General features: G+C 42.9%; 1 protein-coding gene across 5 annotated transcripts in view; it reads left to right on the forward strand.

The window, feature by feature from the left end:
- LOC112229503 (engulfment and cell motility protein 1-like) overlaps positions 1-13394 on the forward strand; it is a 224269-nt gene that overhangs the window by 145388 nt on the left and 65487 nt on the right. For all 5 annotated transcript variants that reach the window (XM_042310106.1, XM_042310110.1, XM_042310107.1 and 2 more), the window contains one exon: positions 1936-2072. In XM_042310106.1, coding sequence (XP_042166040.1) covers positions 1936-2072 — 137 coding nt within the window. The remainder of the gene's footprint in view (positions 1-1935; positions 2073-13394) is intronic.

The following is a 13394-nucleotide window of genomic DNA, read 5'->3' on the forward strand; positions in this document are numbered from 1 at the left end:
CAGAGAGGGGCTTGGTGTGTGTGTTTGAACAGGGAGGAAGAGGCGAAGCGATAGGTGTCAGTCTCGCAAAAATCTGCTCAAAACAAGCCCAATGCATTTTGCCCAGCCCTACCTCTGCTGGTGATTTGCAGGATGTGCAACGATACAAGTAAAAGGTGGGCTGTGATTGGTTACATTGCCTACCATACCAATTTCTCCAGATAAAATGGGCCATAACTTTAAAACTAGCAGGGATCCCACTCTGGGATATATTTTGTTTTATTTAACGTTTTTTTTAACTAGGCAGATCAGTTAAGAACAAATTCTTATCTACAAAGTCAGTTGATTAACTGACTTTTTCAGGGGCAGAACGACAGATTTATACCTTGTCAGCTCGGGGATTCGATCTAGCAACCTTTCAGTTACTGGCCCAATGCTCTAACCACTAGGCTACCTGCCGCCCTAGGTTTTTACAAAATATGAAAACATTTGCCAAATCCAACATTTTAAATGTTCAATATTCATAAATTAACATACTACAATGTTTTATTGAAATCAAAATACCCCTTGTATTACAGAGCAAGCGGGAAAGCTTCATATGACACCAATGTTTGCTTTGTTGAACCTACAGATGAAACATTATGGAGTTTTAAAGAAGGGTAATGCCTCGAACACACCTACAGCCTCATTGCGCAAAATGGTACGCAGCATCATCTGGATATGTGTGCAACAAAAGTTTAACATTCATTCTGCTACCATTTCTGTCAAGCCGTCTACACATACAATCTGATTAATACGTTCGTCAAATCCAACGTATGCACCACACAGAACGCACTGCAACTGCCTCTGCAACGCAATGCTGCAAGGCAAACGCAGTGTTCCATCGGATAGGAATGTACTTCTGATGTGCCAAAACGCATTTTAACGTTGTTGTTGTTGGTCACGCTGTTGGTGTGAGGCCAAAATGTCATAAATATGCCAACTTTGATCAATTCTTTCTCAATTATGCTTTTCGATATATGTCAAATATATGTCAACAATCCTTCCTCCAAAGTGCCATTCTATAGATGACATTGTGAAAATCCCCAGATCCGGGTCTCTTTTTGTGTGGGTTTCGTGAGGAGTCACTCTGTTGAAGTATGGCTGAAACGTGAACCACGTGTGTATCACCACCCCTTATGAGCTGTCATTCTAAGTGTCTTAGTTTATCAGAGAGGCAACATGTTTCTTGTATAGATACGGTATATCTGGACCCATGGGGAATCTCTTTACTGATGGATCTTATACCACTGACTCAGTAGCTGACTAAATGAAGTGTGTCCCCACTGGGCCCTGGTCAAAAGTAGTGCACTTTATAGGGAATAAGGGTACCATTTGGGGGCGTAACCTTAGAGGTAGAGGTAAACTACAGTTCAAATTCACGTTTCCAATACTCACATGGCAGTCTTAGACACTGGAATGTATGGATACAACGTCAGTCAAATTAAAAACAAGTGAAAATAGAGTCTAAAATACAAGTGTGCAGTATGTGTTTGCTAATTGCCTCAATGCCAGGCGAAGGGTTATTTAGTCTTGGTTTGATAACCATAAGAGGATCGGAGGGAGTTATGTCTTCTTTGTTCTCATAATCTTATGTATGTATAGATTGTCATGCAAGAGATCTTCATAATAATTGATGGTTCAGTGTCAGCTCTTTAAACCTTGTATGCCCTGATACTGCATTAAGACCTAAAAATGCAACTCTGAACTTGAGCATTTGTTAGTCGAACTGTAATTGTTGCAAAATCTTTAGAAATTGGCAGAGTGCTTTTCTCACTTAAGCATCCAAACATCCACTGTCCAAAATCTCTGGTAGGGGAAAACCTCCAATTTCCAAAATCTCTGAGGGAGAACAGTCAATGTGTCTCTCAAACACAAGGCTTACGTCCTTTCTCCTCTGTTCCTCTGTCTTTACAGCCAGTGAGAACTGCCATGACTTCCACCCCATGTTCTTCACCCACGACCGCTCCTTTGAGGAGTTCTTCTGCATCTGCATTCAGCTGCTCAACAAGACCTGGAAGGAGATGAGGGCCACCAGCGAAGACTTCAACAAGGTGAGGGTGGACTTTGCGGTAGGGGGAAGTTGCCCCTAGACGCTGATCTTGGATCAGTTATCATTTCTCCCCGCTAATGGTTAAGGTTAGGATGGGGAAGAGGAAGCTGATCCTAGATCTGTACCTACAGTAGGTGAAACTTCACCCCAGAGAGTTAACTTTAAGCCTATATCAATTTGATTTTCCAAAGGGTAATGTTTATTCCTTAAAGGAGGGCTAGCTACTGTAGGATTTCAGCTCTAATATAATTAATAACACATGGTCGTCTGTGGCTCGGTTGATAGAGCACGACGGCTTGCTAAGATTGTGAGGGGCAGCTCTTGGAGAATTGTGGGGGAGATCTTGGAGGGCTGGTGGGAGATATGTTGACGTGCCTTTGAGCAGGGCGTTGACCCTGGTTGCTTCTGTGTGTCGCTCTGAGGACGTGTCCTTGAGCAGGGCGTTGACCCTGGTTGCTTCTATGTGTCGCTCTGAGGACGTGCCCTTGAGCAGGGCGTTGACCCTGGTTGCTTCTGTGTGTCGCTCTGAGGACGTGTCCTTGAGCAGGGCGTTGACCCTGGTTGCTTCTATGTGTCGCTCTGAGGACGTGCCCTTGAGCAGGGCGTTGACCCTGGTTGCTTCTATGTGTCGCTCTGAGGACGTGCCCTTGAGCAGGGCGTTGACCCTGGTTGCTTCTATGTGTCGCTCTGAGGACGTGTCCTTGAGCAGGGCGTTGACCCTGGTTGCTTCTATGTGTCGCTCTGTCAACGCGTCCTTGAGCAGGGCGTTGACCCCGGTTGCTTCTGTGTGTCACTCTGAGGACGTGCCCTTGAGCAGGGCGTTGACCCCGGTTGCATCTGTATGTCGCTCTGGATGGGAGGCTGTTAGATGACTAATGTGATGTGATGTAAATGTTGAGCGGCTTCACTGCATGTATATTGTATGTTTTTTAAATATTCAGTAAATCATTATAATATTTTTTAAAGATTGTGAGTTCGATTCCTGTTGGAACCACCCACACGAACATGTACAGTTCAAGTCGAAAGTTTACATACACTTAGGTTGCTGTCATTAAAACTTGTTTTTCAACCACTCCACAAATTTCTTGTTAACAAACTATAGTTTTGGCAAGTTGGTTAGGACATCTACTTTGTGCATGACACAAGTCATTTTTCCAACAATTGTTTACAGACAGATTATTTCACTTATAATTCACTCTGTCACAATTCCAGTGGGTCCAAAGTTTAGATACACTAAGTTGACTGTGCCATTAAACAGCTTGGTAAATTCCAGAAAATGATGTCATGGCTTTAAAAGCTTCTGATAGGCTACTGGACATAATTTGAGTCAATTGGAGGGGTACCTGTGGATGTATTTCAAGGCCCACCATCAAACTCAGTGCCTCTTTGCTTGACATCATGGGAAAATCACAAGAAATCAGCCGATGGGTACAAAAGCATCTATGTCCACAGTAAAATCAGTCCTATATCGACATAACCTGGAAGGCCGCTCAGCAAGGAAGAAGCCACTGCTCCAAAACCGCCACAAAAAAGCCAGACTACGGTTTGCAACTGTACATGGGGACAAAGATCATCCTTTTGTACTTTTTGGAGAAATGTCCTCTAGTCTGATAATGAAATAGAACTGTTTGGCCATAATGACCATCGTTATGTTTGGAGGAAAAAGGGGGAGGCTTGCAAACCAGAGAACACCATCTCAACCGTGAAGCGGGGGGTGGCAGCCTCATGTTGTGTGGGTGTTTTGCTGCAGGAGGGACTGGTGCACTTCACAAAATAGATGGCATCACAAGGATGGAAAATTATTTGGATATATTTAAGCCACATCTCAAGACATCAGTCAGGAAGTTAAAGCTTGGTTGCAAATGGGTCTTCCAAATGGAAAATGATCCCAAGCATACTTCCAAAGTTGTAGCAAAATGGCTTAAGGACAACAAAGTCAAGGTATTGGAGTGGCCATCACAAAGCCCTGACCTCAATCCTATAGAAGATTTGTGGGCAGAACTGAAAAAGTGTGTGCGAGCAAGGAGGCCTACAAACCTGACTCAGTTACACCTGCTCTGTCAGGAGGAATGGGACAAAATTCACCCAACTTTTTGTGGGAAGCTTGTGGAAGGCTGCCAAAAACGTTTGACCCAAGTTAAACAATTTAAAGGAAATGCTACCAAATACTAATTGAGTGTATGTAAACTTCTGACACACTGGGAATGTGATGAAAGAAATAAAAGCTGAAATAAGTAATTCTCTGTACTATTATTCTGACATTTCACATTCTTAAAATAAAGTGTTGATCCTAACTGACCTAAGACAGTGAATTTTTATTTGGATTAAAAGTCAGGAATTGTGAAAAACTGTATGTAAACTTCCGACTTCAACTGTATTCACACATGACTGTAAGTTGCTTTGGATAAAAGCGTCTACTAAATGATTATTGTTATTATATTAGCTCTGTAATTCTACTAATCAGCTGCGCCTTAGGACCTTGATTGGTTGAATCTGGTGTGGAAGAGCAGACCTAAAGAAGTGCCTTACACTATAAGGTGATTTTTTTTCAGCTCTTCTGGCTGTGCCGTTGAGGTACTAGAGGAAACGCGCTTGTAGTTTTGTTTGGAACACAACCCTGCATCCCCGCCATTGTTTTTTAAGTAATCTGGGTCAGGTGGGCATCATTTGAAAGCTGGTTCTATTAGCAACATGACTAGCTTAATACGATATTACATTGTTAGGCTTTCACAATGCAATTCAGGGAAACCGATTAGTATTTTTGGTGCGCATAGATATGAGTGCATTCAGGTGTGTGTGCTGCAGTACATTTTCTTCACAATACCACAAACAGGTTCATTCTGTTCAGGACACCCAAGGGTATAACACCATGTCATCTTGTAACTGTACATCAAACATCGTGATCATAAACATTGACACTGTATCTGACATGAGTTTTATGATATGGAAATGTGAAGTGCACATTTGGACTCACAGCTGTTTGGCTTTCTTCTATGACATCAAAGCAGTATTCATTATAATCCTCAACATTTCATCTTTTAAAATACTTAAAGTCCTCATAATTTGTCAGTCAAAACCCATACAGAGCTGTGAAGCACAGAGCCAGACCTCTGACGTCATGTATAGCATGTTACTTACTGTACAGCCACTGCATTCCAATTTAGAGGTTTATCAGTGCCCAACTGCCATTTTCAACCCGTATACCGGTATGAGTGTAAAGGGCTATAGCTAAATGACTCAAATGTAATTATAAACTGGGTGGTTCGAGCCCTGAATGCTGATTGGCTGACAGCTGTGGTATATCAGACCGTATGACAAAACATGTATTTTTACTGCTCTAATTACGTTTGTAACCAGTTTATAATAGCAATAAGGCAACTCTGGGGTTCGTGGAATATGGCCAATATACCACGGCAAAGGGCTGTATCCAAGCACTCTGTGGTGCGTTGTGCATAAGAACAGTCCTTAGGTGTGGTATATTGACCATATACCACACCCCCTCGGGCCTTACTGCTTAATTATAATGTACAGGAATAAGAAAGCATGTGATTCTGTAAGAGTTTGTGATGTCACTATTTCATGTGGAGTGGTGGGTTCTAGTCTGGACTTATCTCAGTGTCGGGCAGTAATGCAATTGCAATTATGATAATCACACATCATAAGGCTTGGCTTGCGTACTGCATGAATTTTTTTATAATGAAGGCGCTGCTGTAGTGCCTATATAAAGCCAAGCTCAATTTTCAAAAAAGAAATAAGATGCATAGTCAAATATGCGTCCCAAATAGCACCATATTCCCTACATAGTGCACTACCTTTTACCAAAGCCCATCAAAAGTAGTGCACTACAAAGGGAATAGGGTGCCATTTGGGAATCATTCATGGAAATGCATTTCTCAATGTCAAATCAAATTTTATTTGTCACATGTGCTGAATACCGTGAAATGCTTACTTACAAGCCCTTAACCAACAATGCAGTTCAAGAAATAGAGTTAAGAAAATAATTGCTAAATAAAAGGTATCACAATAAGATTACATAACAATAATGAGGCTATATAAAGGGGGTACCGGTACCGAGTCAATGTGGGGGTATAGGCTAGTCGAGGTCATTTGTACATGTAGGTAGGGGTAAAGTGACTATGCATAGATAATAAACAGCGAGTAGCAGCAGATAGTGAAAATAGTCTGGGTGACCATTTGATTAATTGTTCAGGCTTAGGGGTAGAAGCTGTTAAGGAGCCTTTTGGACCTAGACTTGGCGATCCGGTACCGCTAGCCGTATGGTAGCAGAGAGACCGGTCTATGACTTTGGTGACTGGAGTCTTTGACAATTTTTGGGGCATTCCTCTAACACCGCCTAATATATAGGTCCTGCTGGCAGGAAGCTTGGCCCCAGTGATGTACTGGGCCGCAAACACTACCCTCTGTAGCGCCTTACGGTCGGATGCCGATCAGTTGCCATACCAGGCGGTGATGCAACTAGTCAGGATGCTCTCAATGGTGCAGCTGTAGAACCTTTTGACGATCTGGGGACCCATGCCAAATATTTTCAGTCTCCTGAGGGGGAAAAAGCATGGCCATGAAAGTTTGTTGACGTGGACACCAAGGAACTTGAAAATCTCGACCCACTCCACTACAGCCCTGTCGATGCTAATGGGGACCTGTTCGGCCCTCCTTTTTCCTGTAGTCCACGATCAGCTTCTTTGTCTTGATCATATTGAGGGAGAGGTTGTTGTCCTGGCACCACACTGCCAGGACTCTAACCTCCTCCCTGGAGGCTGTCTCATCGTTTATCGGTTATCAGGCCTACAACTGTTGTGTTGTCAACAGACTTAATGATAGTGTTGTGCTTGGCCATGCAGTCGTGGGTGAACAGGGAGTACAGGAGGGGACTAAGCACACACCTCTGGGGGCCCCAGTGTTGAGGATCCTGTGTCGCAGATGTGTTGTCTCCCCAGATTAGTTTTCCTCGAGGCGTGCCTTATTTTAGGAGTAATTTTGAATGGTTGGAGTGAGCTCATTGCACAGGCTTTCAAGTTAAATTATGACATAAAATACACATTGGATTCCTCCATCGGTTGGTCTCACTGCTCATTTAACTCCTGGCTTCAGTAACAGGCAGACGGTGCTGTTTTATTCAGATTAAAACATTTATTTTCAACACATACTTCTGAAAAAGTCTGATTCAGTCACTGTGTCTGAAGAAGTCTGATTCAGTCACTGTCTGAAGAAGTCTGATTCAGTCACTGTGTCTGAAGAAGTCTGATTCAGTCACTGTGTCTGAATCAAATCAAATCAAATGTATTTATATAGCCCTTCGTACATCAGCTGATATCTCAAAGTGCTGTACAGAAACCCAGCCTAAAACCCCAAACAGCAGGCAATGCAGGTGTAGAAGCACGGTGGCTAGGAAAAACTCCCTAGAAAGGCCAAAACCTAGGAAGAAACCTAGAGAGGAACCAGGCTATGTGGGGTGGCTAGTCCTCTTCTGGCTGTGCCGGGTGGAGATTATAACAGAACATGGCCAAGATGTTCAAATGTTCATAAATGACCAGCATGGTCGAATAATAATAAGGCAGAACAGTTGAAACTGGAGCAGCAGCACAGTCAGGTGGAAGTTGAAACTGGAGCAGCAGCATGGCCAGGTGGACTGGGGACTTCTGAAGAAGTCTGATTCAGTCGCTGTGTCTGAAGAAGTCTGATTCAGTCACTGTGTCTGAAGAAGTCTGATTCAGTCACTGTGTCTGAAGAAGTCTGATTCAGTCACTGTGTCTGAAGAAGTCTGATTCAATCACTGTGTCTGAAAAAGTCTGATTCAGTCACGGTCTGAAGAAGTCTGATTCAGTCACTGTCTGAAGAAGTCTGATTCAGTCACTGTCTGAAGAAGTCTGATTCAGTCACTGTCTGAAGAAGTCTGATTCAGTCACTGTCTGAAGAAGTCTGATTCAGTCACTGTCTGAAGAAGTCTGATTCAGTCACTCTGTCTGAAGAAGTCTGATTCAGTCACTGTGTCTGAAGAAGTCTGATTCAGTCACTGTGTCTGAAGAAGTCTGATTCAGTCACTGTGACTGAAGAAGTGTGATTCAGTCACTGTGTCTGAAGAAGTCTGATTCAGTCACTGTGTCTGAAGAACTCTGATTCAGTCACTGTGTCTGAAGAAGTCTGATTCAGTCACGATCTGAAGAAGTCTGATTCAGTCACGATCTGAAGAAGTCTGATTCAGTCACGATCTGAAGAAGTCTGATTCAGTCACTGTGTCTGAAGAAGTCTGATTCAGTCACTGTCTGAAGAAGTCTGATTCAGTCACTGTCTGAAGAAGTCTGATTCAGTCACTGTGTCTGAAGAAGTCTGATTCAGTCACTGTGTCTGAAGAAGTCTGATTCAGTCACTGTGTCTGAAGAAGTCTGATTCAGTCACTGTCTGAAGAAGTCTGATTCAGTCACTGTGTCTGAAGAAGTCTGATTCAGCCACTGTGTCTGAAGAAGTCTGAAGAAGTCACTGTGTCTGAAGAAGTCTGATTCAGTCACTGTGTCTGAAGAAGTCTGATTCAGTCACTGTGTCTGAAGAAGTCTGATTCAATCACTGTGTCTGAAGAAGTCTGATTCAGTCACGGTCTGAAGAAGTCTGATTCAGTCACTGTCTGAAGAAGTCTGATTCAGTCACTGTCTGAAGAAGTCTGATTCAGTCACTGTCTGAAGAAGTCTGATTCAGTCACTGTCTGAAGAAGTCTGATTCAGTCACTGTCTGAAGAAGTCTGATTCAGTCACTGTCTGAAGAAGTCTGATTCAGTCACTGTCTGAAGAAGTCTGATTCAGTTCAGTCACTGTCTGAAGAAGTCTGATTCAGTCACTGTGTCTGAAGAAGTCTGATTCAGTCACTGTGTCTGAAGAAGTCTGATTCAGTCACTGTGTCTGAAGAAGTCTGATTCAGTCACTGTGTCTGAAGAAGTCTGATTCAGTCACTGTCTGAAGAAGTCTGATTCAGTCACTGTCTGAAGAAGTCTGATTCAGTCACTCTGTCTGAAGAAGTCTGATTCAGTCACTGTGTCTGAAGAAGTCTGATTCAGTCACTGTGTCTGAAGAAGTCTGATTCAGTCACTGTGTCTGAAGAAGTCTGATTCAGTCACTGTGTCTGAAGAAGTCTGATTCAGTCACTGTGTCTGAAGAAGTCTGATTCAGTCACGATCTGAAGAAGTCTGATTCAGTCACGATCTGAAGAAGTCTGATTCAGTCACGATCTGAAGAAGTCTGATTCAGTCACTGTGTCTGAAGAAGTCTGATTCAGTCACTGTGTCTGAAGAAGTCTGATTCAGTCACGATCTGAAGAAGTCTGATTCAGTCACTGTGTCTGAAGAAGTCTGATTCAGTCACTGTGTCTGAAGAAGTCTGATTCAGTCACTGTCTGAAGAAGTCTGATTCAGTCACTGTCTGAAGAAGTCTGATTCAGTCACTGTGTCTGAAGAAGTCTGATTCAGTCACTGTGTCTGAAGAAGTCTCATTCAGTCACTGTGTCTGAAGAAGTCTGATTCAGTCACTGTGTCTGAAGAAGTCTGATTCAGTCACTGTCTGAAGAAGTCTGATTCAGTCACTGTGTCTGAAGAAGTCTGATTCAGCCACTGTGTCTGAAGAAGTCTGATTCAGTCACTGTGTCTGAAGAAGTCTGATTCAGCCACTGTGTCTGAAGAAGTCTGATTCAGCCATTGTGTCTGAAGAAGTCTGATTCAGCCACTGTGTCTGAAGAAGTCTGATTCAGCCACTGTGTCTGAAGAAGTCTGATTCAGCCACTGTGTCTGAAGAAGTCTGATTCAGCCACTGTGTCTGAAGAAGTCTGATTCAGTCACTGTGTCTGAAGAAGTCTGATTCAGTCACTGTGTCTGAAGAAGTCTGATTCAGTCACTGTGTCTGAAGAAGTCTGATTCAGTCACTGTGTCTGAAGAAGTCTGATTCAGTCACTGTGTCTGAAGAAGTCTGATTCAGTCACTGTGTCTGAAGAAGTCTGATTCAGTCACGGTTTTCTGTGGGTTTCTTTGCCGGACTGTCGGATTGCAAAGAAAATGTAAACTTGCGTGGTGATATTGGAAACCCAAGCCAATCAGATCAGTATTCTATCACAGCATCACATGAACATTCTCTTTTTTCCTGTTGTCAAATGAACTGCAGAATGGTAGACTTGCTGTTTTCAGAAGATCCTGAAATGACTGTCGGACTAGATGTATTATTTGTTGTAGTTTGTACGGTATTGACTAACCACCAAGCTCCACTGTAGCTTCAACACCCTGTCTTGTTTTGAAGCATCAGGGTGTGAGTCATTGCCTGTGTCCCAAATGGCATCCTATTCCCTATATAGTGCTCTGGTCACTAAGTAGTGCACTATATGTGGAATAGGGTACCATTTGGGAGGCGCACACACGCTGTGTAACATTGCAGTGAAGGCAGGAACCCATCTCTCCTGAAACAGCACAGTCTGTATGTGTTTTTTTTACAACTTAGGCCTGGTAATGCTGACCAATCTCACCATCTCACAAAGCCCTGTGATGTGTTCCCCCTCTATACTCTGCTCTCAGCCATTCCGTACCACCCTGTCATATTAGGATGTATACTGTACTATACTGCCTGAAGGTGACTTTATAATTGGGGATAAGCACTCATTCAGCATGTTAGTGTCCCCGCTCCTCTTTGCCAGGAGTGAGCTGGCTGCCTGTTTTATTTATTTCGAGACACAGTGCTTGTGCTGGGGTTGCGTCTGTTGGTCAGGAGCAGTTGGTAGACGGTATACTGGGTGTTGGTCAGCATTGCCCTGCTGTAGACGTGATGCGGAATTGATCCTTTCAGGTTTTGTGAGCCAGCATGATAAGCCATCAACAAAGTGTAGAAAGAAAGGCTGATGTACCAAACCTTTACAGAACCAAAAAAAAAAAAGTGAACCACCTTATAGGGGTGGACTCCGAAAGATATGGCGCTCTTTTTCATGGTCCTTCAAGCCAGATAAGAACAGATTATGTGTAAATAACTTGGCATAAATGTACTGTTTATGCTTTCTGTGAAATATCCCTATTTAAAGTGCCTTCGAAAAGTATTCAGACCCCTAGACTTTTTCCAGATTTTTGTTAAGTTACAGCCTTATTATAAAATGTATTAAATATTTTTTTTTCTGCAAACTACACACCCCATAATGACACAGTGAAAACAGGTTTTTAGAAATGTTTGCAACTTTATATATACATTTTTAGACAGAAATACCTTATTTATGTAAGTATTCAGACCCTTTGCTATGAGACTCGAAATTGAGCTCAGGTGCATCCTGTTTCCATTGATCATCCTTGAGATGTTTCTACAACTTGATTGGAGTCCAACTGTGGTAAATTCAATTGATTGGACATGATTTGGAAAAGCACACACCTGTCTATATAAGGTCCCACAGTTGACAGTGCATGTCAGATCAAAAACCAAGCGCTGAGGTCGAAGGAATTGGCCATAGAGCTCTGAGACAGGATTGTGTCGAGGCACAGAACTGGGAAAGGGTACCAAACTTTTTCTGCAGCACTGAAGGTCCCCAAGAACACAGTGGCCTCCATCGTTCTTAAATGGAAGAAGTTTGGAACCACCAAACTGCCCGACCAAAATGAGCAATCAGGGGAGAAGGGCCTTGGTCAGGGAGGTGACCAAGAACCCGACGGTCACTCTTAACATAGCTCTAGAGTTCCTCTGTGGAGATGGGAGAACCTTCCAGAAGGACAACCATCTCTGCAACCATCTCTGCAGCACTACACCAGTCAGGTGTAGATTCTCTGTTCTGATGAAACCAAGATTGAACTCTTTGGCCAGAATGTCTGGAGGAAACCTGGCACCATCCCAATGGTGAATCATGGTGGTGGCAGTATCATGCTGTGGGGATGTTTTTCAGCGGCAGGAACTGGGAGACTAGTCAGGATCGAGGCAAAGATAAACAGAGCAAGGTACAGAGAAATCATTGATGAAAACCTGCTCAAGAGCGCTCAGGACATCAGACGTGGGGCAAAGGTTGATCTTCCAACAGGACAACGACCCTAAGCACACAGCCAAGACAACGCAGGAGTGGCTTCGGGACAAGTCTCTGAATGTCCTTGGCCCATCTAGAGCCCAGACTTGAACCCGATCGAACATCTCTGGAGAGACCTGAAAATAGCTGTGCAGCAACACTCCCCATCCAACCTGACAGAGTTCCAAGCTTGTAGCATCCAGTTTTTGCTTTGTCATTATGTGGTATTGTCTGTAGATTTATGATGAATAAAAACGTATCAATTTTACAATAAGGCTGTAACGGAACAAAATATGGACAAGGTCCAGGGGTTTGAATACTTTCCGAATGCACTGTATACCATGGCATTGTTGAATACTTGTTTCTGATTGGCTTGAAGGGCATTCTAGGGTCCTATATATTTACTTTGATTAATTAACTAACCATCTGTTGGCTCCTGAAGCTGTGTATGACCTGGTTTCACTTTCACACCCACCTCTCATTTAACAAATGACTGGACTTTATATGGATTATTATTGTAACAAATGCACTGATGTGGTCAAATGATAACGCATGTCAAGATATGTTGCATGAATTCACAATGGAAATACAATGAAGTCGAAAAATTATTGAATTATTACTCTCACAATTTCACACATTTTCATATATTTTCGCCATTCTATACTTGACAAGCAGTTTGTTCCCATATTCCACCATTTGGCATTATGCCGACCCATGGTCATGGCTGTGCGTAAATGTATGCACACTCTCAAGCAAATGTTCATATTTATAAATCTCACACTTTGCGTGGAAATGATCCCACGCATGGTTTACGCACAGATTTGAGGCCCCGGGGCCAATTGTCTTTGGCACCCTTCTCCAACGGAACTGATGCTACACACGGATCTGCTGAGAATGAATCACACACACTCACATTCACACCTCTGGGGCCAGGAATTTTAATATCCAATCAAACACACCACTTTCTCTTGACAAGATGAGAGTGGTTCTTGATTGAATAAGGATCGATTATTCCTCCCTCCCTCCTTACCATCCCTCATGTCCCTGGTGTTTGTGTAGACGGTGAAGACAGGAGAAGAGGAGGAGACTGTGTCACTGAGGGTCGTTCACAGATCTTTTGAGGGGCATGTGCCCTAACTATTAAACAGGGCACCCCCGAACCACGGTCATAAACTCATTGAGTAATTATTACTTAGATTATTTATTTACAGAAAAGGAATAGATGCCCACATCTTAATGGCAAATCAAATGAAAAATAAATAACCCTTAGTTTCAAATGCTTAAGTCTTATTCACGTTACTAAGAACAA

This window comes from Oncorhynchus tshawytscha, linkage group LG31 (assembly GCF_018296145.1).
Source record: "Oncorhynchus tshawytscha isolate Ot180627B linkage group LG31, Otsh_v2.0, whole genome shotgun sequence".
In the NCBI taxonomy this organism is placed as follows: Eukaryota; Metazoa; Chordata; class Actinopteri; order Salmoniformes; family Salmonidae; genus Oncorhynchus; species Oncorhynchus tshawytscha.